The sequence below is a fragment of the Rutidosis leptorrhynchoides genome, chromosome 3 (genome assembly GCF_046630445.1).
Source record: "Rutidosis leptorrhynchoides isolate AG116_Rl617_1_P2 chromosome 3, CSIRO_AGI_Rlap_v1, whole genome shotgun sequence".
NCBI classification, from domain to species: Eukaryota; Viridiplantae; Streptophyta; class Magnoliopsida; order Asterales; family Asteraceae; genus Rutidosis; species Rutidosis leptorrhynchoides.
Genome location: NC_092335.1, coordinates 525,747,604 through 525,773,577, shown reverse-complemented (window position 1 = coordinate 525,773,577; position 25,974 = coordinate 525,747,604). Strand labels below are relative to the sequence as shown.

The following is a 25,974-nucleotide window of genomic DNA, read 5'->3' as shown; positions in this document are numbered from 1 at the left end:
TTTGCTGGAATACAACATCAATCAAGTGGTGGAGATCTCTGTATAGCAGACAGTGGAACTACACACACTATACTTAAATCCGAGAAATATTTTATTGATCTAAAACCAACGGAAGGAACTATACATACAATATCAAGACCTGCTAACTTGATAAAAGGGATAGGAAAGGCAAATTTCATACTACCAAATGGTACAAAATTTTTAATAAATGATGCCTTATTTTCTCCCAAGTCAAGCAGAAATTTATTGAGTTTCTCCGACATATACCTTAACGGGTATGATTATCAGTCAGTGACAACAGAAAATGAGAAATATTTAAGTATCACTGACAAGAGTCATGTGGTTGAAAAACTGCCAAGACTTAGTTCTGGATTACATTATACACATATAAATGTACCAGAAATACATATGGTAGTTAACGAAAAATATATTGATCCTGGTGTATTCAGTTTATGGCATAACAGATTAGGCCATCCAGGATCAACAATGATGAAAAGGATTATTGAATGTACTCATGGACATCCACTAAAGGATAGAAAAATCCATCATGATACAATGGTTCCATGTACATCTTGCTCTCTTGGAAAATTGATAACTAGACCCTCACCACTTAAGGTTGAGAAAGAATCACCAATGTTTCTTGAAAGAATTCAAGGTGATATATGTGGACCAATTCATCCACCATGTGGACCATTTAGATATTTCATGGTTCTAATAGACGCATCTAGCAGATGGTCTCATGTTTGTCTGTTATCAAGCTGTAATGTGGCATTTGCAAAATTTCTTGCCCAAATTATTAAATTGAGAGCTCATTTTCCTGATTACACCATTAAAAGGGTGAGACTTGATAATGCTGGTGAATTTACATCTCAAGCATTTAATGACTATTGCATGTCTATAGGAATTGTTGTTGAACATTCTGTTGCTCATGTGCATACACAAAATGGTTTAGCCGAGTCATTGATTAAACGTTTACAGTTAATCGCTAGACCATTGATAATGAGAACAAAACTCCCTGTATCTATATGGGGTCATGCAATTTTACATGCTGCTGCATTGATTCGCATCAGACCAAGTGCAAGTCATAAATATTCCCCCCTACAACTTGCTTTTGGTCAAGAGCCAAATATTTCCCATCTTAGAACATTTGGTTGTGCAGTGTATGTTCCAATTGCGACACCACAACGTACAAAAATGGGTCCTCAAAGGAGGTTGGGAATATATGTTGGATATGAAACATCTTCAATATTAAGGTATATTGAACCTATGACAGGTGACGTTTTTACATCACGTTTTGCTGATTGTCATTTTAATGAAACATTGTTCCCTAGATTAGGGGGAGAAATGAAAAATAAAGAAAATGATGTTTCATGGTGTGAACCTCAATTAAAGTATCTTGATCCTCGCACAAAAGAATGCGAGACAGAAGTTCAAAAGATAATGCATATACAAGAACTTGCAAATCAATTGCCTGATGCATTTACAGATACAAAAACGGTGACAAAATCATATATACCAGCAGTAAATACTCCAGCTCGAATTGAAATTCCAAAAGCTGGCAATAACGTCACTCATGAATCTTTGCCACGTCAGAAACGTGGAAGACCAATCGGTTCAAAGGATAAAAATCCTCGAAAAAGAAAATCAGCTGATAATGAAGTAAAAGAAAGTGTTCAAGAAGAACCACAAATCAGTACTCCTACTGCAGAGGAGATTGATGATGTCAATACAGAAATTGCAATCAATTATGCATATTCAAAAATATTATGGAACCGAAATGAAATGAAAAATCTTGATGAGAAATTTTCATTTAATGTTGCATATGACATCATGAATAATGATGATGATCCAGAACCAACATCTATGGTTGAATGTCAAAATAGACATGATTGAGCTCAATGGAAAGAAGCAATACGAGCTGAATTAGAATCACTCAATAAAAGAAAAGTTTTCGGATCCATCATTCTCACTCCTAAAGACGTGAAACCTGTAGGATACAGATGGATTTTTGTCCGAAAAAGAAATGAGAAAAATGAAGTTACAAGGTATAAAGCTAGACTTGTAGCTCAAGGTTTTTCTCAAAGACCGGGAATTGATTATGAAGAAACTTATTCTCCTGTTATGGATGCAATTACTTTTAGGTACTTAATCAGTCTGGCAGTTTCTAAAAATTTAGAAATGCATCTCATGGATGTTGTGACTGCTTATCTATATGGATCACTTGATAGTGATATATATATGAAGATACCTGAAGGATTTAAGGTACCAGAAGCATCAAATGCAAAACCCAAAGAAATGTATTCGATTAAATTACAAAGATCTTTATATGGGTTAAAACAATCGGGACGTATGTGGTATAACCGATTAAGTGATTACTTGATAAGCAAAGGGTATACAAATAATCTTACTTGCCCTTGTGTTTTCATTAAGAAAACAACATCCGGATATGTGATCATAGCTGTTTATGTTGATGATCTTAACATCATAGGTACAAATAAAGAGATCCATGAAGCCATTCAACTTCTAAAGAAAGAATTTGAAATGAAAGATCTCGGAAAAACCAAGTATTGCCTTGGTTTACAAATTGAGCATATGCCTAATGGTTTACTTGTACATCAAACAACATATACTGAAAAGATTTTGAAACGTTTCAATATGGACAAGGCAAAACCATTAAGTACTCCTATGGTTGTTAGATCACTCAATGTTGAAGCTGATCCATTTCGTCCATGTGAAGATCAAGAAGACATTCTTGGACCAGAAGTACCATATCTTAGTGCAATTGGAGCTCTTATGTATCTTACAAATTGTACAAGACCTGACATTTCTTTTGCAGTTAATTTGTTGGCAAGGTTCAGCTCTGCTCCTACCAAAAGACACTGGAATGGGATCAAACACATATTTCGATACCTTCGAGGAACTACTGATTTAGGATTATTTTATTCTAACGAATCAAAACAAGATTTAGTTGGTTATGCAGATGCAGGTTATTTATCTGATCCACATAAAGCTAAATCTCAAACTGGATATGTATTCCTAAATGGAGGTACTGCAATATCATGGCGTTCTCAAAAACAAACACTTGTTGCTACATCGTCAAATCATGCCGAAGTGATTGCATTACATGAAGCTACTCGAGAATGTTTTTGGTTGAGATCAATGACACAACTCATTACTGATTCTTGTGGACTAGAACGCGATAAAAGTCCAACAACTATCTATGAAGATAATGCAGCTTGCATAGCACAGATGAAAGAAGGGTATATCAAAAGTGACCGAACAAAACACATACCACCTAGATTCTTCTCATATACTCAAAATCTCATTAAGGACAACCAGATTGAAATGAGATATGTGCAATCTAGCAAAAACTCTGCTGATCTTTTCACGAAAGCACTTCCAACTGCTATTTTCAGAACACACGTTCATAACATTGGCATGAGACATGTTCAAAAGATGTAACAGCTGAAGCGATGTCTACTTGAGGGGGAGTCAACTCCATGCTGCACTCTTTTTCCCTTAGCTAAAGTTTTTTCCCACTGGGTTTTCTTTAGCAAGGTTTTTAACGAGGCAGTAATTTATAGTTGATCTTCAACAAAATAAAATTGCTATCCAAGGGGGAGTGTTATAATAATAATAATAATATAGATATGGATAGTCAATTTTGGTGTATACATATAGTCAATTTTGGTACACAAAGTATGTATTTTTATATTGAGATTTTAGGCTATAAATACTCATGAATGCAAGCATTAAACTTGCACCATTTCTCACACTTACAAAGTGTTTCTTTCTTTCTCTCCATTATCATCTTTGTTCTTACACTTCATTATTAGTATTCTAAATCAAGAATCAAATCACTAAAGGTAGTTATAAGCCTACTGAATTATAACATCAAGAATCAAACCACTAAAGGTAGTTATAAGCCTACTGAATTATAACAATACGGAGTGTTATATATATATATATATATATATATATATATATATATATATATATATATATATATATATATATATATATATATATATATATATATATATATATATATATATATATATATATATATATATATATATATATATATAGTGGTATGATCAAGAGGGAAGTAACCAATCGGGGGGAAGCGGGGGGAAGCAAAAACTTTTATATAAAATTATAATCATGTTTTTTATATATATATAATCATGTTTTTTTTTTTTTACAGCGGGATCACCCGAGAGGAATAAACCACTCGTTGCGATCATCTCTCATTTCAACTATGCCAATGCAGCGTTAATAACCCCGCCCCCATCGCTGCCCGGGAGGAAACCTTGAAAGCGATTCAAGGGCACTGTCAAATAAAATCCCCTCCCCTTTACCCCCCAAACGATATGGGAAATGTGTCATGTGTGGATATACTCCATGGCAGAGATGCAATTGTGTTTTTAATATATATCCAACGGAGATCGAACTCCTGACCTCATCTAAAGGAGTCAGCCATGTTAGAGTGTTGGACATATAAAGTGTGACCAAATATATTATTTTTAATTATATAATTAAATAAAAGTAGGCCAGCTCCATGGAGGTATATCATACTAATGTTTTGAAAAGTCATGATATTTTGAAAAGTCAGTCATATTTTCTCAATAATTTGTAATAACTTTATCATACATCATACAATATAACATATTAATGCATACTTATAGTAAATTGATAAAAATAATAAATAAATTATCATCGTAATTTGGCAAAAACAAGGTAACTAAAAGTGATTTCAAATTCTTATTGAATATTCGTTATAATAACAAGAATGGAAACGGATTATAAAGCTTTACAAAGCAAATATTACAAGCCAATATATAAGTCAAAGAATTACATAAGTTCAATTACTTTCTTGAAGATATCAAAGTTGAAATACTTTGCATATCTAGAAGAGGTATAGGTAATTAGACTCTTTTAATTCAAAGTCTTATATACCTTATTTAAGTAAATAACACACAAAACAATTACTAACAAATCCTATTTTACAAGCCAATTTATAAGTCAAATATTGACATAGCCTACTTTCCGGCAGATGCCAAAACAGGTATACTTTGTTCATTTCTAAAAAAGTTACCAGGATCCACCATTGTTTTCACATACACCAACCTCATAAAATTTGTCTTTTTGAAATATTTGAATCCATAAACTGTCCCTTCAATAAAACTGTTGTTCCCATTATCGTTAACACCAATATCCAAATCCCTATAATTCAAGAAAGCTTCTCTAGGAGACTTGGACACAAATGGTGTCATGTATTCATGCAAAACCCTAGTTAGGTTTACGTTATGGTTCGCGATTTCGACTCCATTTTCATTCCAATCCGCCGCGTATTGAATCTTTGCAATGTTCCCAGCTCGATGTGGGAACGGTTTAGCAAATTCGGATATCTCAGCCATTCGTCCACCATACGGATTAAAAGTTAAAACCGGAAGTTGTAGCTCAATCATTTTCTTGAATATAAACCCTAATCCTGCTTTCGAAATAGGTTTCTTCACATAATCGGATTTTCGTTTAAGATGAGTAAGTGATCGTGGGATTCGACTCAAAAGAGTCGAATCAGGCGAATTTGGCGGGAAACTGTAGTACCATAAAATCGATTGTGTCCAATTCATTTCCTGACAATCTGATCTTTGTAACCCTAATTCAGGGAAACTTTCGTTCATTATGTTTAGTAAAGAAGTAGTGTTTCCAAGATACAAACTTGGAAACGAACCACGAATCGTTTTCTCACCATTCGTGTTGTTTACCACGTCTAAAACCATACGAATAAAAACATTATTATCTAATTTGTTCGCTACTCGTAACCACTTGTAAGCGACATTAGTAACATTTTGTTCTGAAATTCGTCTAGGTTGAAAAACAGTAACGATTTCTGGGACACGAACAATGTTTATTTTGTATGAAACCACCACCCCAAAACTCACACCACCACCACCAGTAATAGCCCAAAACAAATCTTCACCCATCGATTTTCGATCAAGAAGTTTACCATTAACGTCGATGATCTCAGCATCGATGATATTATCGACTGAAAGACCGTATTTTCGCATCATGTTACCGTACCCTCCACCGCTAAAATGTCCACCAATTCCAACTGTAGGACAAACTCCAGCAGGGAAGCCATGAGTGCTACTTTTTTCGGATATGCGATAAAAAAGTTCGCCTAAAGTTGCACCAGCTTGAACCCATGCAGTTTCATCTTCAATCGATACATTAATCGCTCGTATGTTAAACAAATCGAGGATAACGTAAGGTTCATTAGCGTACGAAACGTACGATAAACCCTCATAATCATGGCCACCACTTCGTGTTTTAAGTAATAAGTTGTATTTTTTTGCACATAAAATGGTGGCTTGAATATGTGAAAGGTCTAAAGCGGTTACGATTATGGATGGTTTTGGAGTTGTGGATTCGTTAAAACGAAGGTTACGAATGTATGTTTGTAAGACGGTTGGGAAGGTAGAGTTGGCCGGAGTGTAGATGTCTCCGGTGATCGGAGTTGTAAGGTTTGGTGAATTGATTAGGCATTGGATGAAGTTTTCTTGATCATTGTTTGAAGTTGCAAATGCATGGCTAAAAAGAAAGACAAATATTAGGACAAAAAGAGACATTTTTGTTTTGAGTTATAATTCAAACAATATATGCATGCATATATATAGACACCAAATGATATACTCAAAGTGGATATAGACACATAATGATATAGTTAAAGTAGATATATTTTGAATAATAAAAAGCCTAGATTAAATATATTCCTATATATTGTTATGTACGTCATTATTCTTTAAGTAGGTTTTAAAATGAAACAAAGACTTTTATACTTGGAATTAAACACTACAATATATGATATTTTACACGCCTGCAAATAAAAGCATCTTAAGATTATGATAACAATAAATTAGAATTTTTCTAAAGTATAGATCTAAGTTCTACTAGATGTTCAATTTATGATGATGCTCTAGAAATTCCATCTTTGGAGAATGTAGGATGGCTTGTGATGTTTGTAAAAAATATCTTTTGATGATGGTCTTTAGATGAAATTAAATTCACTAATTAATGTTAAAGATGTGATTACATGCTCTCGTATTTCAATTTTGAAAAGAAAAAAAAATAAGATCAAAATTTGATTTGTGTCATACAATCGACTATTACCGATATAGAAACGAGATCAATATCACATTTATACGCAGAAATCCAAGATGAGATGTTATATTTGATGACGTTAAGCTTAATTCTTTTAGTTAGATTAGTAGTAGGGCAAAGAAGTCTAAGATTAATTGGTTGGCTTTAATAATGTGTAATGAAAAAGATGTCTGACACTTCTATTTGTAAATCTTCAACTTTACTAGTATCGTAGAGTTTTACCAACGGGTGCGTTAAAACCACATCTTCAAAGCTCGCCAAAAATAACGCCATTGGCTTGGTCTTGGCTTCTTCTACCCAATTGCAATTCGTCAAGCTTTTCGTCGATAAATAACATATTGCATCACGGGTTCTTTTGTTTCCCACAGTTATATATAGTGCATTATTATTTGCAATTTGGTTTAATCAATTAATTTGGTGAGTTCATGTGATGGTTAAAATTATGTCATATTTAAGACTGAAATATCTCGGGTGTGTTATACAAAAGAAATGTTGAGGTTACAACAATGTGACAGTGTATTAGTTAAGACTTGATCATCATGGATGAGTGGTATTTTTAGACCACTCTCAACCGTCACGCCTTGTTCCCATCACATTGCCACATTAATTAGCATTTTCTTCTCATTTCTTCCCCATCACATGTCAGTACCAACTACAATATGACATATTTTATCACCATCACATGGCCCCATCAAATTAATTAAAAAAAAAAGTAGCTTACACGTGTTAAAGCTATACGTACAAACCAAAAAGAAAAAAGAAAAGAAATCCGGCTCGTGATGCTATATGCTATTTGATAACAAAAGTGAGGACATAGATGTGAGAGCGAGGCTCATCAGTCATCACACGCCAATGTCAACGGTGTCTTCGAGAACAGAGTTTATCACATGCAAATCACAAGCCGAATGGGCAGTGGTCTTAGTGCTTTAATATATTTTGTTACTTGTGGTTTTGTAAGTTTGCATTTTGTTTCAGTCTTTTGTTTGTCTATGTTTTGTACGTGATTTAGTCTTAAGGTTTCGTTAAAATGCTTTAGTTTATAATGTTCTAGTTTTTTCGGCAAAAAAAAATAAATAATCAACACTTGAAATTAGTACAGGATCGCTATGTACCATATTTATTCACGTTAACGAGAACCTTTAACAATTACGTCAAGAAATCTTTAAACATGTACTCCACCAAAGAGTAGATAGATTTTTTTTTTTTTTTTTTTGGCAAACATTATGAAAACTCCTATAAAATAAAGATGGTTTAAAATAAAAAATAGAAAATAAAAAATAAAAAACGTACTCAACCAATACAAATAATGAATTCAAGAAAATGAGGATACAAATCAAAGAGTAGATAGATATATATTGATGATAGTGTAACTGTAATGGTGAAAACATGTTTTGTATAAACAACATAATAATAATAATGAAGCTTTGTCAAAAGTTTTTTTTTTTTTACATATTTTTATAATTAATAGAAAGCTTGTTATATTAAATTTATATAAAATATGATAGATAACTATTTTCTAGTTCATCTACCAGGGAAACTTTTTATTTGAATATATGGATTAATCAAATGTGTGAGACGGCGTTACAAGTATTTCACACGTATACAACTTTGACCATTGAAATTGTCTAAAACGAAAAAGAAAAGACAATTGTTAATTTGTTATATATAATAATTGACATTTCACGTTTTCTCAATTCGATAATAACTTCCTAAGGTCTAAATTGTAGACAAGTAAACTCACGATAACCACAAAATACAAATCTTCTATATATCTCTGAATTTGATTACTCGATATGAACAATCTAAAAGAACTATCTTAAAATGAGTTCTTATGTTTATCTTTAAACTCAACACTAAAGAAACCTGTATACCAACAAATTTGACGCAAGATCCCAGATGTTGTACTTAGGTGCATTAAAGGACGATTTATAATTATACTACCAATCACAAATAATAATTACTCCAATCAGTATGAAGAATCTTTCCAATCAAAAGGTTGTGGTGTATACATTTGTAAAGTTACGTAAAAAAATCCGTATAAAAAGTGTTTTATTTTTTGTTTTTTTAAAGTGTGTTTTTTCCTTTAAAAAAGAAAAATATATGTGAACTGATATGGTTACACTGGAACAACATTGAGACATTAGTACACACACATATGTGTGTGTATGTGTGTGTGTTGCGCAACTGTACAACCGCGAATTCGTATAACTAATAATTAATTGATAATTATAATTATAAATATAATTATAATTAATATGGTGGTCCGGTGGTGGTATGATGGTGGTTTGCGGGTCCGACAGTGTTCAAGGCGCTGTGGTGGTGGTCCGACGATTCGGTAGTGTTTGGTGGTGATTCGTTAGTCCTATGAGAAGCTCCATATTAATTGTCCATAAGGCACAATTTGAGATGACTCCTACTGGATTCGAACCATCGGTCCCATGAAATTCGGATACCCTGGGGTACCACTGATCTGTTAACGCGAGTGGTAGGATTTTCCTTGGTTTTTTTTTTTTTTTTTTTTTTTGCCACATATCAAGATGTGACATCTTAAAATATAATCTCATTGCCTTCTTCATGTACTTTAACTTGTGATTTTGGTTTAAACCCCACAAAAATGGCGACTGTATTGCGAATATAAACAATCAGATTAGATAGTTATAATGACCACGAATCAACACCACTTAATAATTAACATTAATAATTATACATAATAATTTATCCAAGGCAGAACAAATACTATTGTTTCCACTTAAGTAATACGAGTAATATAACCACCTTTCTAGGGTTGCCCACCATTTAAGATTTAATATCAAGAGAAATTGAGATTAGTACTAATATTTAAATGAACAACGTGAATGTGAATAATTAAGCGGTTTGAGTGAGAATAACACTTTACATATTTGATATTATTTTAAAGTATGTATTCTAATTCTATTTTGCAACTATCTTTATTTTCTTCTAAGTACAAAATCCATCATAATGTGCATATGTTTATAAGGAAATGATGATTATCTTTAAAACAACCACCAACATTTTCTGCAGTAAGTATACGTTGTTGTCATATGCTAGTCATGAGGTACGTGTAAATTAATCTATTACTCCGTATCTATTATAAATTTATAATGTACAAATTTGAAAATTTGATTTGATTTGATACATTTTTGTTGATATAATAGATCAAATGACCATTTCTTGATTTCAAGGCTTAGCAAAAATGTATTAACTGCCTCATTGACTTTAATCAGGTCAAATCTGGGTTTTTGACTTTTTATTGGGCCGGATATCTTACTTATCCTGCTAATGGTATGTGGAGAAATCCAAAACAAATTCATTAGTTTTTTCAATTAATGCATTTACATTATATGATACTGTATTAAAATACACGATACGATGAAAAAAGTCATAATATCAATTATCCATTTCAAACTTGACGAAAAATCTAACCTGAAAAAATGATGAAAGAGCTTGCAAATATACATGAAAATTATTACAACCACCAGGTCTCAAAAAACCAAGATTTGCAATACAAAAAGCCCAATTTGCAGCTTGGTATTATCGGCTGATTGGCAATAAAAAAAAGCCCATACGATACTAACCTTATAATAATGATATGAGACAGAGCAAAACTTAAGTTAACAAACATCATATTCTACCGTTCAAAATAAAAAATTAAAAATAAAATAAAAAATAATAATAACCGCCGATTGCGATTACCATACATTTCAACTTCCTAAAGAGCATCTTGAGGTGTTTTTATAACCATGAGGTTATGGGATCAAATGCATAACAAACAAAATTCATGAACATAAGTGATGATTTTAAAACTGCAAATAGAATAATTAAATTAAAGTACTATGAGGCTCAGATTTGGCAACAAATTAAACAAAGAGGATCAATCTGCCATGGCTGCAAACTTACCAACCCGGTTGCAATGTGACATCACCATCCGGATTCGTATTGCCTCGCCAAGATACAGATGATCTCTAAAACCTTGCTTGAGTTCACTCAGACGCATTCATTCAAATTCATCATCCCAGCCTCTTAAAATCAAACGTATTGCCTCGTCCATCCGACTGAAAGAATAAAAGGTTGGACGCGAATTCGATATAAACTATTCTGAACTTACTATGTTAAGACAAACTTTGATTTAATAAATCAGAAGGGGGCAACAACCCTTAAAAACCATTTACATCCCTCCTGAATAATTTGTCTCATTTCAATTGCGTCTGAGTAATTATATTGTAACTTATTTTGTGTAGTAATAAAATAAAACACCAGAACAGAGTATAAATTTGGGGTCAGAGGCTCAGATCTGCAAAAATATGGGAACGGAAAAAGGGGATCAAACACCGCCATGGCTGCAAACACAGAAATTTATCAATTCGGGTTGCCCCGCCAAGATACGGGCCGAATTTCACCCAGATCCGATATCCTTTTCTATAAATGCTCGGAAAATAATTTGCAGAATTAAAAAGGTAATCTTCATAGCCTCAACATTTTCCATCCATAGTAATCGTTATTTTAGGAGGAAAAAAAAAAAAAAAAAAACATTTTTCCATAATCATAACAGACAGATTACCAGCAAGTAAAATATAATATAATATAAATAAATGAAATGAAATGTTATGATCATAAGTTTCATTCAGTTCCATGGTATATCTCATCTGCAATGCAAAAGGGTTGTTGATTGATAAAAAGTAAAAAACTATGGGGGAATGAAATCATGGGCTCATACGTACATCAATGATGACGTGGCAATAGAGAGGTGGCAACCACCCTTTTGAAACCTCCCCTCTCTTTCGCCGGAGCCTCATTCGTTATTTTCCGAGTGTTTCTCCCATTTTTAACCCTACTACTGGTAAGTGTGTTTATATATAATTCACTTTTTACATTTTTACCCCAAGGTATGCGTTTATTTACCTTTGAGGGAATCGGTCACTTGTAAGCTGTTTAAGGTCAGTTGTATGAGAATAATTGTTTGAAAATGCATTGAACTTTCATCAAATTCCTATTGTATGTATCAAACTTTCAGATCTTCTATTGTATGCATTTAACTATTTAAATTGTTGTATTGTATATATTTAACTTATTATAACAAGTAACTTTCAGGTCATCTTACTTTCAAAATTACATCATTAGTCCCTCATGTTTGTTAGATATTGCATAATTTATTTTTTCTAGACAAAATTACATCGTTGATCCTTTTTTCACCTTTCCTTACCCTTTTCCATCTTCTACCCTTATTCACATTCTTTCATTTACATATTTTTTTTCATCTTTTTCCACATATTATAACAAGAATCACAAAATAACTTTTTTTTTTTTTTAATAAAATTTGATTTTATTAATATCCATGAGAATATACAGAGTTAGGGCATACCCTTAACCCGTTACACATATACAGTACATCGATACCTAAATCAACTACTGTTACACTAATTTGAATCACAAGAACACCAAACTCAAATTGATGCTCCAATTCCCAGCTTCAATCGACCCATCTCAACTTGCATGCCCCAAATTTCAGCTGCTCTCTTGACTTGAAGCGAATTCTTCACCATTAAAGATGCCAATTTCATACGAATTCCATCTTCCACAATCATCAATACTTCATTTGCATTCCTCCTTTTTCCTTTGAAGATTCTGTTATTTCTTTCTTGCCATACGTGATAAGCTACAGCAGCAACTGTGATTCTATTGATGACATCCCAAATTTGATTTCGAAATGGATATCGAGCAAGCGTATTAATAATACCCTGAATATCTCCAGGTAATCCCTTAAACAAAAGATTCTTTTTTAATTCAGTCCACACCATTCTTGAGAAATTGCATTCAAAGAATAAGTGCTTGACTGAATCCTCACAATTACCACAAAGCTCACATTTAAATGTCAAATTTGGGTACCATTTCGCCAATTTGTCCTGTGTGGTTAATCTGTCTAACTTTATAAGCCATAGAATAAACGCATGTTTTGGGTTAGCTTGTGGAAACCAAATGACCTGATGCCAATGTACCAACTGGTGCACACTCCTCATATCTTCCCATACTTGACTGGTCTTATATGGAACCTTTTTACCACTGTTAGTGACCGATTTAACCACACCATCATCAGATTCATATACATGATTCTTAACTTTATCTCTCAAAAGCAGTAGTTGTTTTCATCCCCAACTATCACTTTGTTTATATTCAATTTCCCGTATTGATTTACCTTTAAGTTTCACCAGATTCACCCAATTGAACCACAGGGAATTTTTCTTCTCAATTAACTTCCATAGCTGCTTTATTAACAATACCTCATTCCATTCTTGTAATGATTTAAGCCCTAGACTACCTTGATCCTCGGGAGTACATACATACTTCCAAGCAACTTTTGCTTTTCCTTTAACATTATCACTATGGCCCCATAAGAATCTTTTAAGAATTTTATCAATTTCTGCAATGGTGGATTGAGGGAGCTTATAAACAGATGCCCAATAAATGTGCATGGAGGATAAAACAGAAGCAATGAGTTGCAACCTTCCAGCATAAGATAAGTGTTTATTTTTCTAATTATCAATTCTCTTCCTTATTCTATCAATGATGTCCTTACAATCTGCTATGCTCAACTTTTTAGCAAGCAAAGGCACTCCAAGATACTTAACAGGCAGTTTGCCTATTTTAAAAGGAAGTAATTGAAGTATCTCTTGTTGCAGGGGGATTTGCAGGCTACCAACAAATATTGTGCTCTTATTTATATTAGGTAATAGCCCTGACACTTGACTGAAATCTTCCAATGCTTGCTTAATGATCTTAACTGAATTAATATCACCATGACAGAATACCAGTAAATCATCACCAAAGCATACATGAGTTAGGTTCATCTTCTTGCAGCCCACATGAAATTTAAACTCAGGATTATTCTTTATCTTGTTAGCTAGAATAAGATTGAGTATCTCCATTACCAATGTGAATAAGTAAGGTGATATGGGATCACCTTGCCTTAAACCTCTCCCTCCATTAAAATAACCCTTTATTTCATTGTTTATGCAAATTGAGAACTTGGTAGTGGTAACACAACTCATAACCTATTGAATCATTCTTCTATGAAATCCAAACTTATCTAGGATTGATTCTAAAAAGCTCCAACTTACTGTGTCATAAGCTTTTTGCAGATCTATCTTGAGTGCACATCTCTTTGAACCATGAAGCCTATTATACCCCTTTAAAAGTTCTTGAGTTACCAAGATGTTGTCCTGTATAGCCCTGCCAGGTATAAATGCACTCTGATTTATGTTAACCAGCTTTTCCAGACCACTTTTCATTCTATTCACAAGTATCTTGCTGATGGTTTTGTATATGACATTACAACAGGCTATAGGTCTGAAGTCAGATACTTTATCAGGAGTTTCAAGCTTGGGAATTAGGGATATTAAAGTGGAGTTGATTCCCCCTATTAGTACCCCTGTTGCAAAAAACTCCTTTATAGCATTACACACATCATCCCCCACTATGCACCAAGCTTTCTTGAAGAAATGGGATGTAAAGCCATCTGGGCCAGCTGCTTTATCACTATCTATATCAAAAAGTGCTTCCTTAATTTCCTTGGTAACAACTTTAACCATCTCTTCAGCTTCACTGTTATTGAGTTTCATAGTAAATATGTTACCCAACTCATCTACAGGCTGCACATTATCCACTTTCCCAAGGAAATTTTGAAAGTGGTTGACAAATTGGACAGGTACTTCATCACCATAAAATCTATCACCTCTTTCACTACACACACTTTCAATTCTAGATTTTTGCTTCCTTCCTTTCAATACTTTATGAAAATATTTTGTATTTTTATCTCCTTCACTGAGCCATTGAATCTTTGTTTTCTGTTGCAAGATCAAGAATTCTTCATGTTTAGCCTCCTCATATTCTTGAAGTAATTGTGTTGATTCTTTCTTTATGTTACCATTATGAGGATCAGCATCAAGTGTAGCCTGAACATCCTTCAACTTTGCTTTGAGAAGTTTGACTCTCTTAAAGGTATCCCCATTCTTCCAATTTAACTTCTTCAATTCACCTTTTAGACCTTTAAGCTTTTTAAGAAGACAAAACATAACACATCCAGTACTATTAGTTTCCCATCCTTTTTCAACCACTTGCAAAAATTCTGGATTTTCAGTAATATAATTCATAAATGTCATAACCCGTCCTTAACCGTAAGAACGTGTTAGATAACGTATGATTTCATTGCGAGGTATTGACCTCTATATGCGACATTTTTAAAAGAAAAACTGCATATATTATACATTACAAACCATGATTCTTATTTTTGATACAAGCTTTGGACGAAATAAAGATGATTATCGTTTAGCGATAATCTTCGACTTACAAACTTTACAAATGATGATAACAACACGATTTCTAGCATATTTTACAACACAAGTTCTTGGATATGCAGTTTTATTTTTGACACAAATATGCGTACGCAAGATCCTGCTCAAATTCAACATAATGCAGCGGAAGCTTCTAATTATCACCTGAGAATAAACATGTTTAAAACGTCAACATAAAGTTGGTGAGATATAGGTTTAGTGCCGGCAGCAATATATATATATATATAGACCACAAGATTTCATATATAAACATTTTCATAAAAATATTCTAAGTGGTTGAGCACTTGGTAACCATACTTAACATTTAATCACGTCGCATATTCCCTTTAATATGAAATCTTACTACACCGTACCAAGTGTAGTCACCAAACGAAGTACTGTGCAACCGTTGAATACTGGTCGTCCAGTCCGGTTGGGGTTGTCAGGCCCGATAGATCTATCAACAGGATTCGCGTTTACAATACCGCTGTAAATATTAGTTACCAAGCTACAGGGAAGTATGCCAGTGGTACAACTCAACGTAGAATATATTTTCAGTTACATGTGTCCATAACGTAAAACATAAAATACATGTATTCTCATCCCGAAATATTTAGAGTTTAAAAGTGGGACTATATACTCACTTTCGTCTTGAAGATATATATAATTTGACTTGGTCTCCGGTTGATATCACGAACCTATCCATATATAATATATCAATACCTTTTCTTTTTAAACAAACGTCACATATATATACTTGTTATACTTTTAATACTTTTAATAATTCCTTAGTCCGTAGTTAGCAGTTCGTTGTTAGTAATTCAATTTTAATGGTTCATTTTTAGATGTTTAATATACCCGCAATGAAATAAATAAAACCCCCAACGAAATAAATAAAACCCTATCGTATATGTATTGGTCGAGATTAATCTTGACCCATGGTACCGGTGTTGTCAAATGACGTGTTGCGTACATAAAGTACCGGTGTTGTCAAATGACATGTTGCGTACAATCATGGGATCTTATGATTAATCTTCTCGTATTGTTTACGGGTGATCCTGAACCATATAAAATTAAATTATGAGTACATATATATAAAATATCATGTTATTTTAAAAAGATGTGATTTATTTAATTTTCTCCAATTATTTTCGTAGCTAAACTAGTCTTAGATATCCGATCTCGTTTTGGTCATAGTTTCTTCGTTACAACTCCGTTTTCGTTGATTCAACTTGCCACTTCCTTGGATCGAGTCCCTCTTTAAGACTATGAACTGTAAATACCTTAGTTTGTATTCGAAATCACAGGTCATAGGTCAAACTTTAGTGAAACTTATGAAGTTAATCATTTTCCATCATGTCAACAACCTTAAATGATTATTTTTCTAAAAATACTTATACTTTGAGTTAAATCATGAAATTTTTATGTGTTATCATATTTATAGTAAAAATCATTTTTCCAGAAAATAAACCTCCAATTCAAAGTTTAAGATGGTTTTTAATTATCCAACCCAAAACAGCCCCCGGTTACACTCCGACACCGTAGATTCAGTTTTAAGGTGTTCTTTGAAAAACCAAGTTATACCTTGTTAAATTAGCATATATTTAAGTTATATTACAGGTCTTGAAGTATTTTAAAAGTTAAGTTAGAAGGATCTATTTAGTTTGCAAACAAGTTTGAAAACATTCAAACTATGTTCTTGTTGTTAAAATTTTATACCATAAAATAAGATAGCTATATATATATGAATCGAATAAGGTTATGAACATAGATTCTACCTCAAGTTCCTTGGACAAGGTTGCTGTAAAAGAGGAGTAAGAACCTAGAACCAAAAGGGTGATGGAAGTGGATGAAAGATTGGAAGTAAGTTGGTGTTCTTGGAAGGATTTCTTGAAGTGTTTTTGTAAGGTTTTCTTATGAGGTTTAAGTGTTGTTTTTGAAGCTAAATGATGGGGAAAATGCTTGAAGATGATCAAGTATGAAGTTAAGAGTATTTTGAGAGAGAAATGGAAGTGTAAGTATGAGAAAATGGGGTGAAGAAATGGTGTGCATGCATAAAAACGTTTTTAGGTTATAAAGGAAAAAAAAGATACCTAACTTTGTTTTCTTGCTAAACAATTCATGCTACTTGACAAATGGTTGGTTCCACATGTTTCTTAATCATTTAAGGCTGCTAAGGAGCAGATTTTTATTGGTATATACCAATAGTAAATACATCTAGAAGCTGCGTATGATACGGGTACATATACCCTAGGTATACGTATATAAATCTTTGAGAAAACGGAACGAGGATTCAAATATAACTATCTTTTGTAAATATACTTATATTGTTTTATGTATGTAAGCCCTTTAAAAGTGATTAAATACATTACTTATACGATATATGTATAAACATTATAGGTTATAAGTATTTAAGTCAAATAACGTTACGTATGGTTATCGTTTTGAAAACTTAAGTTAGTAGTTTCAAAATATACTTATAACTTATTGTTATTAATACAAAATGAGATATTAAAACATTCTTAGATCATGTTAAATATGTATATATACATATATATACACAAACGTATAATTATCATATATTGTATAGCTCGTGATATCATCGGTCAAACTAGACGGTCAAACGTTGTGTAAAACTCTTTTCGAAAACATAAGTCTCAACAATTTGGATTGCTTATCATGTTGGTAAGGTTTAATTTATGTAAATATTAATCTTATAAGTATAGAACGATCGAAAAAGTGCGGGTCGTTACAATAAATCTAAATGATTTAGATTTACTGATTATACTATTTGGTAAACTAAGAATGGCAGGGCTGTGATCAGATGCAACATATGGCAAAAATATACCATGAGCTTGAGGAAAACAGTTCATAACCTCATCATTAATCATGATCCTATCAAGTTTTTTCAAAGTGCCACACCTTGGATTTTTTAAGGATTTATGTAGTGACCCGGGAATTTCTGACCAAATTTAAACTTAATCTTTATATGATCTCGACACGATAAGCAAAGTCTGTAATCTTGAGTCTCAAAATTTTTGAACTATTATCATGTATGCAATTACCCTCGACTATTCCCGACGATTCACGAATCACTATCTGTAAATAAATACATATATATTTAAATATACATATATATAAATATGAAAGAGAAACTTATGTGATTTAATTCATTTGTGTAAATAAAAGTAATATATGATTTTACTATATATATATATATATATATATATATATATATATATATATATATATATATATATATATATATATATATATACACACACACAACATATCATTGTAAGTTATTATATAATATATTTACATAATTCCTATACATAATTATTATAGGTATATTATAGATATATGAATATATATATAATTCTTAAATATGATAAGAAGAAGTTAGAATCTTTCAGTATATGTATGTTAATATTAAATTGTAATATTAATGTTATAAGTATTATTATTATTATTATTATTATTATTATTATTATTATTATTATTATTATTATTATTATTATTATTATTATTTAAATTATTATTATCAATAAAATAATTATTAATATTATGATTAATATTATTAGTATTACCAATAGTACTAAAGGTATTAGAATTATTATTAATATCGTTATTGTTATATTAATGCAACTTATCATTAGTAATATTATTATTATTATTATTAATATTAACATTATATTAATAATTATTATTATCCTTATCATTGTCATTAATATTATTATGATAACATGATAATTAATATAGTTAACATTAATATAATATTATCGAAAGATTTAATAATTATTTATATTAAAAATAAGATGCAAATACCAATATATATGAGTAGGTTGTTACCACTATCTGTTTATTTCCTTTTTGAAAGTAATTGTCTCTGTCACTCTATTATGCCCGTGATAAACACAACCCTACAAATCCATTCGATCCTCTCATAATTCGCTACACTAAACCATTTAAATTCTTCATTTTTTTTGTATCAATTATCAACCATAATCGCGGTTATTGAATGAATTAAGCAGAAGACAGAAACATATTTTTTTTTCCTTTTCGCAGCTCGACATCTTTGTATATTCACTTTTAAATCAAAGGATCAATTCCAAACCACTTAACAAAATATAGAAATACAGATGTATTCTAACTCATATCGTGAAGGTATCTGCAGAATCTCAGCTCCTAACTCAATGAATTGAATCCGAATTTTCAAGTCAAAGTTTTGAACTAAAAAAAGTCAACGATTGTTCTTCATCAAATTTGTATTTGTTTCGAGGTTTTTGTTGAAATTAGTGATTCAGTAATCTTTTACGAACCATTTAGAACATAGTTCGTGTTGAAAAATTTGTCCAAAACAACCTCAATAACGAAATCAAATTTTTTTTTATTTTGAAGCTGCGATAGCAGCAGACCTTTGTTTTAATTTTTTTTAAATTTTTTTTATTTTCTTTTTCGTTTTATCATTACAAACAATTAATTTAGATTACTTTTAATTAGATAGAAGAGCGTAATTGTTGTTTTGTGGCAAATTCGTTTTTTTTTTTGGATTCGTTCCTGGGTTTGTAGGACAAAGAAGCAGATATTAGAACAGAAAATAATAATGGGTTATAAATATTCGGGATGGTTATTAATCAGAAAAGCAGGGATGGTTGGATGGTCGAGAGTGTTGTATGGTGAGCGTGAGGTCTTGGATTCGAGTCCCATACACAGCAGTTTTTTTTTTATGGCGCCTTTTAAGGTAGTTTTTCTAAAATATTATTATTATTATTATTATCATTATTGTTATTGTTTATGCAAGTATATGAACATGTACATATGTATTTTCCATTTATTGTTGTTATTATTATTATTAAATTATGAAAATGAATATGATTATGATTATTAAAAGATAAATAAAAAAGTACTATGGTTATATATCATGAAGATTATTATGATAAAAGATTAATATAACAATTGTTAAGCTTAATAATAATATAAGGTGCAAGTTATTTTTATAGTTAAAATTATGAATTTTAGAACTTAAAAAAAAAAAACTATACATTATCGATAACGAGAGGAACGAGTAAAAGATAAAGAAACCGTAAGGTATAACAATGAATAAAATTAATATTGTAATGAAAATAATATAAAATTGATGTTATGAGTATTACTACAAATTTATGAATATTGTAATTATTATCATTATTATCATTGTTATTATTACTAGTATCATTATATTTAAGATTATCATTTTTATCAAAATTATCAATCTTTTTTAAGATTATCATAATTTTTAAGATTATTATTATTATTACTATCATTATTACTTTTATTAGTATTATTTTATGTATACTAATATTATTACTAATATCATTATTATTAATATGATTATTATTATTATCACAAAATAAAACAACATGTTATTCACTATCTTTATTATTATTATTATTATTATTATTATTCTATCAAACAAATATTTATGTGAAACATATATACAAAGTATATAAAAATATATAACAATTAAAATAATATATATATACTATTAATATCAATACATAATTTGTTCGATTACCCTTATATGTGTTAACATATATATAAATGATATAGGTTCGTGAATCCGAGGTCAACCCTACATTTGCTCAATACCGTCATATGTATTTTTACTACAAAATACATTAGGTGAGTTTCATTAATCCCTTTTTAAATGCTTTCGCAATATATATTTTGGGACTGAGAATACATACGCTGCTTTTATAACTGTTTTACGAAATAGACACAAGTACTTAAAACTACATTCTATGGCTGGATTATTAAACCGAATATGCCCCTTTTTTATTAAGTCTGGTAATCTAAGAATTAGGGAACTGACACCCTAATTGACGCGAACTCTAAAGATAGATCTATCGGGCCCAACAAGTCCCATCCAAAGTACCGGATGCTTTAGTACTTCGAAATTTATATCATGTCCGAAGGAGGATCCCGGAATGATGGGGATATTCTAATATGCATATTGTGAATGTCGGTTACCAGGTGTTCAATCCATATGAATGATATTTTTGTCTCTATGCATGGGACATATGTTTATGAGAAATGGAAATATGAAATCTTGTGGTCTATTAAAATTATGAAATGATTATTTATGTTAAATTAATGAACTCACCAACTTTTTGGTTGACACTTGAAAGCATGTTTATTCTCAGGTATGAAAGAAATCTTCCGCTGTGCATTAGCTCATATTAGAGACATTACTTGGAGTCATTCATGGCATATTTCAAAAGACGTTGCATTCGAGTCATTGAGTTCATCAAGATTATTATTAAGCCAATTATAGTTAGATGTATTATGAAATGGTATGCATGCCTGTCAACTTTCGATGTAATGAAAGATTGTCTTTTCAAAAACGAATGCAATGTTTGTAAAATGTATCATATAGAGGTCAAGTACCTCGCGATGTAATCAACTGTTGTGAATCGTTTATAATCGATATGGACTTCGCCCGGATGGATTAGGACGGATCATTTCAGTTGGTATCAGAGCGGTGGTCTTAGCGAACCGGGTCTGCATTAGTGTGACTAACTGATAAGTCGTTAGGATGCATTAGTGAGTCTGGACTTCGACCGTGTCTGCATGTCATAAGTTTTGCTAATCATTTTTGTCGGAAATTATTTGCTTATCATCCTTAGTAAATTACCTGCTTATTATTCTTAGTCTAGACACATCTTATTGCATTGACTGCATGAATAGTGTATAGACAAAAATTCATATCTTAGCGTATCTGCTAATTCATATCTTAGCGTATCTGCTAATTCATATCTTAGCGTATCTGTTATTGTTATCTTTGCCTGACAACTTCCGTAGATTCCTCCATAACTTATGAGATTTTAGTATTATATATGCATATTGAAATGTCCCGTTCTTATTGATTAAAAACGTTCCATATTAATTGATTTCGTTGCGAGGTTTTGACCTCTATATGAGACATTTTTCAAAGACTGCATTCATTTTTAAAACAAACCATAACCTTTATTTCATAAATAAAGGTTTAAAAAGCTTTACGTAGATTATCAAATAATGATAATCTAAAATATCCTGTTTACACACGACCATTACATAATGGTTTACAATACAAATATGTTACATCGAAATCAGTTTCTTGAATGCAGTTTTTACACAATATCATACAAACATGGACTCCAAATCTTGTCCTTATTTTAGTATGCAACAGCGGAAGCTCTTAGTATTCACCTGAGAATAAACATGCTTTAAACGTCAACAAAAATGTTGGTGAGTTATAGGTTTAACCTATATATATCAAATCGTAACAATAGACCACAAGATTTCATATTTCAATACACATCCCATACATAGAGATAAAAATCATTCATATGGTGAACACCTGGTAACCGACATTAACAAGATGCATATATAAGAATATCCCCATCATTCCGGGACACCCTTCGGATATGATATAAATTTCGAAGTACTAAAGCATCCGGTACTTTGGATGGGGTTTGTTAGGCCCAATAGATCTATCTTTAGGATTCGCGTCAATTAGGGTGTCTGTTCCCTAATTCTTAGATTACCAGACTTAATAAAAAGGGGCATATTCGATTTCGATAATTCAACCATAGAATGTAGTTTCACGTACTTGTGTCTATTTTGTAAATCATTTATAAAACCTGCATGTATTCTCATCCCAAAAATATTAGATTTTAAAAGTGGGACTATAACTCACTTTCACAGATTTTTACTTCGTCGGGAAGTAAGACTTGGCCACTGGTTGATTCACGAACCTATAACAATATATACATATATAGCAAAGTATGTTCAAAATATATTTACAACACTTTTAATATATTTTGATGTTTTAAGTTTATTAAGTCAGCTGTCCTCGTTAGTAACCTACAACTAGTTGTCCACAGTTAGATGTACAGAAATAAATCGATAAATATTATCTTGAATCAATCCATGTCGGTTACCAGGTGTTCAATCCATATGAATGATATTTTTGTCTCTATGCATGGGACATATGTTTATGAGAAATGAAAATATGAAATCTTGTGGTCTATTAAAATTATGAAATGATTATTTATGTTAAACTAATGAACTCACCAACCTTTTGGTTGACACTTGAAAGCATGTTTATTCTCAGGTATGAAAGAAATCTTCCGCTGTGCATTAGCTCATATTAGAGACATTACTTGGAGTCATTCATGGCATATTTCAAAAGACGTTGCATTCGAGTCATTGAGTTCATCAAGATTATTATTAAGCCAATTATAGTTAGCTGTATTATGAAATGGTATGCATGCCTGTCAACTTTCGATGTAATGAAAGATTGTCTTTTCAAAAACGAATGCAATGTTTGTAAAATGTATCATATAGAGGTCAAGTACCTCGCGATGTAATCAACTGTTGTGAATCGTTTATAATCGATATGGACTTCGTCCGGATGAATTAGGACGGGTCATTTCAATTTAGTCCATGTGAATTGAAACCCAAAACTGTTGATGTCATCCACCTCCAGCTCATTAATACATTCATTAAACTCATGCATATCTACTGTAATCTGAGAGCATCCTGAGGAGTGTTCACTTAAAGTTCTAGTAACATTAAAATCCCCCATAAGGAACCAAGAGACTTTACTAGTAATTCTTTTCTGTAATTCAAGATCCTTCCACAATGTCAGTCTATCCTTTCCTTTATTGCAGGCATAGACAAAGCTACAGTACAACTTTTCATTGGTACCAATCACTTCCACCAAGCAAAAGATTACTTGTCTAGTGCAAGTAATAGGCATAACATTAACTTTATTATCATCCCAGCCCACTATTATTCTACAACTATTTTGGCTATAGCTAATATTGGATTGCCACCTCCAATTATTAAAAATATTACTACATACTCTTTGTATGTTATTCTTCTTCAAATGAGTTTCAAGAATAACACAAATGCTCAATTGTTCATCCCTAATTAAATTCCTCACTTCAGATTGCTTATCTAAAGTGCACATCCCTCTTATATTCCATGTTGCAATCTTTAATTCCTTCTTATTCATCATTAAACTAAATAAGAATGCCAACATCCACCCCCTTCAATTCATTTGCCAATACATTTTCCATCCCAGTAATCAATACTCCATGAGGCGATTTTGGCGGGAAAGTTAGTTACTCCTCCACCATTACAGATCCACCTTTTTCAAGCAATTAACCTCCATTTCTTCCATTGATTCACCAATTTCCTGCTCAAATCACTCCATAAGTGTGAGGCGAGCTGCTCCGTTGATTCAATTTCATCAGAATACATCATCAGATCCATGAATTCCAATAATCCTAGAAAATCCACGCGTAAAAGCAAAATTCCTGGAAAATTTGATGATTCCATTCATGAAATCAAAAGGAAAGATAAAGATCTGAATAAGAAGAATGATTTAGTAAAACCTGGAGCATCAATTGAATCAAACAAGGCTCAAGAGAGAGAAAGTGTTCAAGTCAATGTTCAAGTCACTGAAGCTATTAACCCTAATGTTGAGCAATCTGCAAATTCCTCAGTTGAGAAGGTGATGAATAGTGATTCTGCAAGTAAGAATATTAATCCTGAGAATACTGTGAATAGCATGGATGAGGTAAAATCTCCTGTTGCAACTATTAATAATGATCATAGCATTGGTAAAACTGTCAAACCTACATATGCTGGTATTGTTAATAAGGATGATCATATGAATAAGAAATTAACATACATACCTCATGTGGCTGATGATAATGGTAAGGAATTTGTAGTTTTTGATGAGCAATTTGTTACTGAGAGTAGTAAAAAGTGGAATCTGACTGCTTGTGGTTATACTATTGGCTGTAACATGTCATATAATGCATTGAGTTTTAACCTAAGGAAAATGTGGAGTAAATTTGGGTTACAAGATATTATCATGGACAGCAAAAATATATGCTATTTCAAGTTTAACAATGAGCAAGGAATGAATAGAGTAATTGAGTGTAGTCCATGGATGGTTGAGGGAAAACCTCTATTGGTCCAGAAATGGAACCCTGAATTACAAATGGAAAAGGTTGACCCAGTGAAGGTTCCAATATGGGTAAAGCTTAGAGAAGTGCCTCTAGAAGCCTGGAATACTCAAGGTTTGAGTGCCATTGCAAGTAGAATTGGTGTGCCTATGTCAATGGACACCACCACTGCTCATATGTGTCACAAAGGAAGTGGCAGGGCTGGGTATGCCAGGATTATGATAGAAGCAGAAGCTGAAAGAGGTTTTGTTGATAAGGTTGAAATCAAATACGAAGATAAAGAAAATAATGTGAAAGGTATTAAGGAAGTTACGGTTGAGTATGAATGGAAACCAGTTATTTGTGATAACTGCAAGGTGTTTGGGCATGAGTTAAAGGTGTGTAAAATCAGGCCAAGAACTGAAGCTGAATTATCAATGAATAAAAAGGTGGTTCTTACCGATAATGATGGTTTTGAA

General features: G+C 31.9%; 2 protein-coding genes across 2 annotated transcripts; both read right to left on the bottom strand.

Annotated features, from left to right (window-relative positions):
- Window positions 1–4,738: 4,738 nt before the first annotated feature.
- On the bottom strand, window positions 4,739–6,638 carry LOC139898347 (berberine bridge enzyme-like 8). The gene has a single exon (XM_071881080.1). It carries the CDS (start codon window positions 6,633–6,635, stop codon window positions 5,043–5,045), a length of 1,593 nt encoding a protein of 530 aa, XP_071737181.1. The 5' UTR covers window positions 6,636–6,638; the 3' UTR covers window positions 4,739–5,042.
- A 5,991-nt stretch (window positions 6,639–12,629) lies between these two features.
- Window positions 12,630–13,655, bottom strand: LOC139901899 (uncharacterized). The gene is made up of 2 exons (XM_071884566.1): window positions 13,379–13,655; window positions 12,630–13,306 (listed from the first exon to the last, which is right to left on the bottom strand). Exons 1-2 carry the CDS (start codon window positions 13,653–13,655, stop codon window positions 12,630–12,632), a joined length of 954 nt encoding a protein of 317 aa, XP_071740667.1.
- Window positions 13,656–25,974: the final 12,319 nt, after the last annotated feature.

Bases quoted from the DNA above. Each gene is read 5' to 3' on its own strand.
- LOC139898347 (XM_071881080.1), bottom strand. From the start codon at position 6,635: ATGTCTCTTTTTGTCCTAATATTTGTCTTTCTTTTTAGCCATGCATTT.
- LOC139901899 (XM_071884566.1), bottom strand. From the start codon at position 13,655: ATGCACATTTATTGGGCATCTGTTTATAAGCTCCCTCAATCCACCATT. The intron at 13,307-13,378 runs GTAAATCAATAC...TGCTTTTGAGAG, and splicing joins GAATCTGGTGAAACTTAAAG to ATAAAGTTAAGAATCATGTA.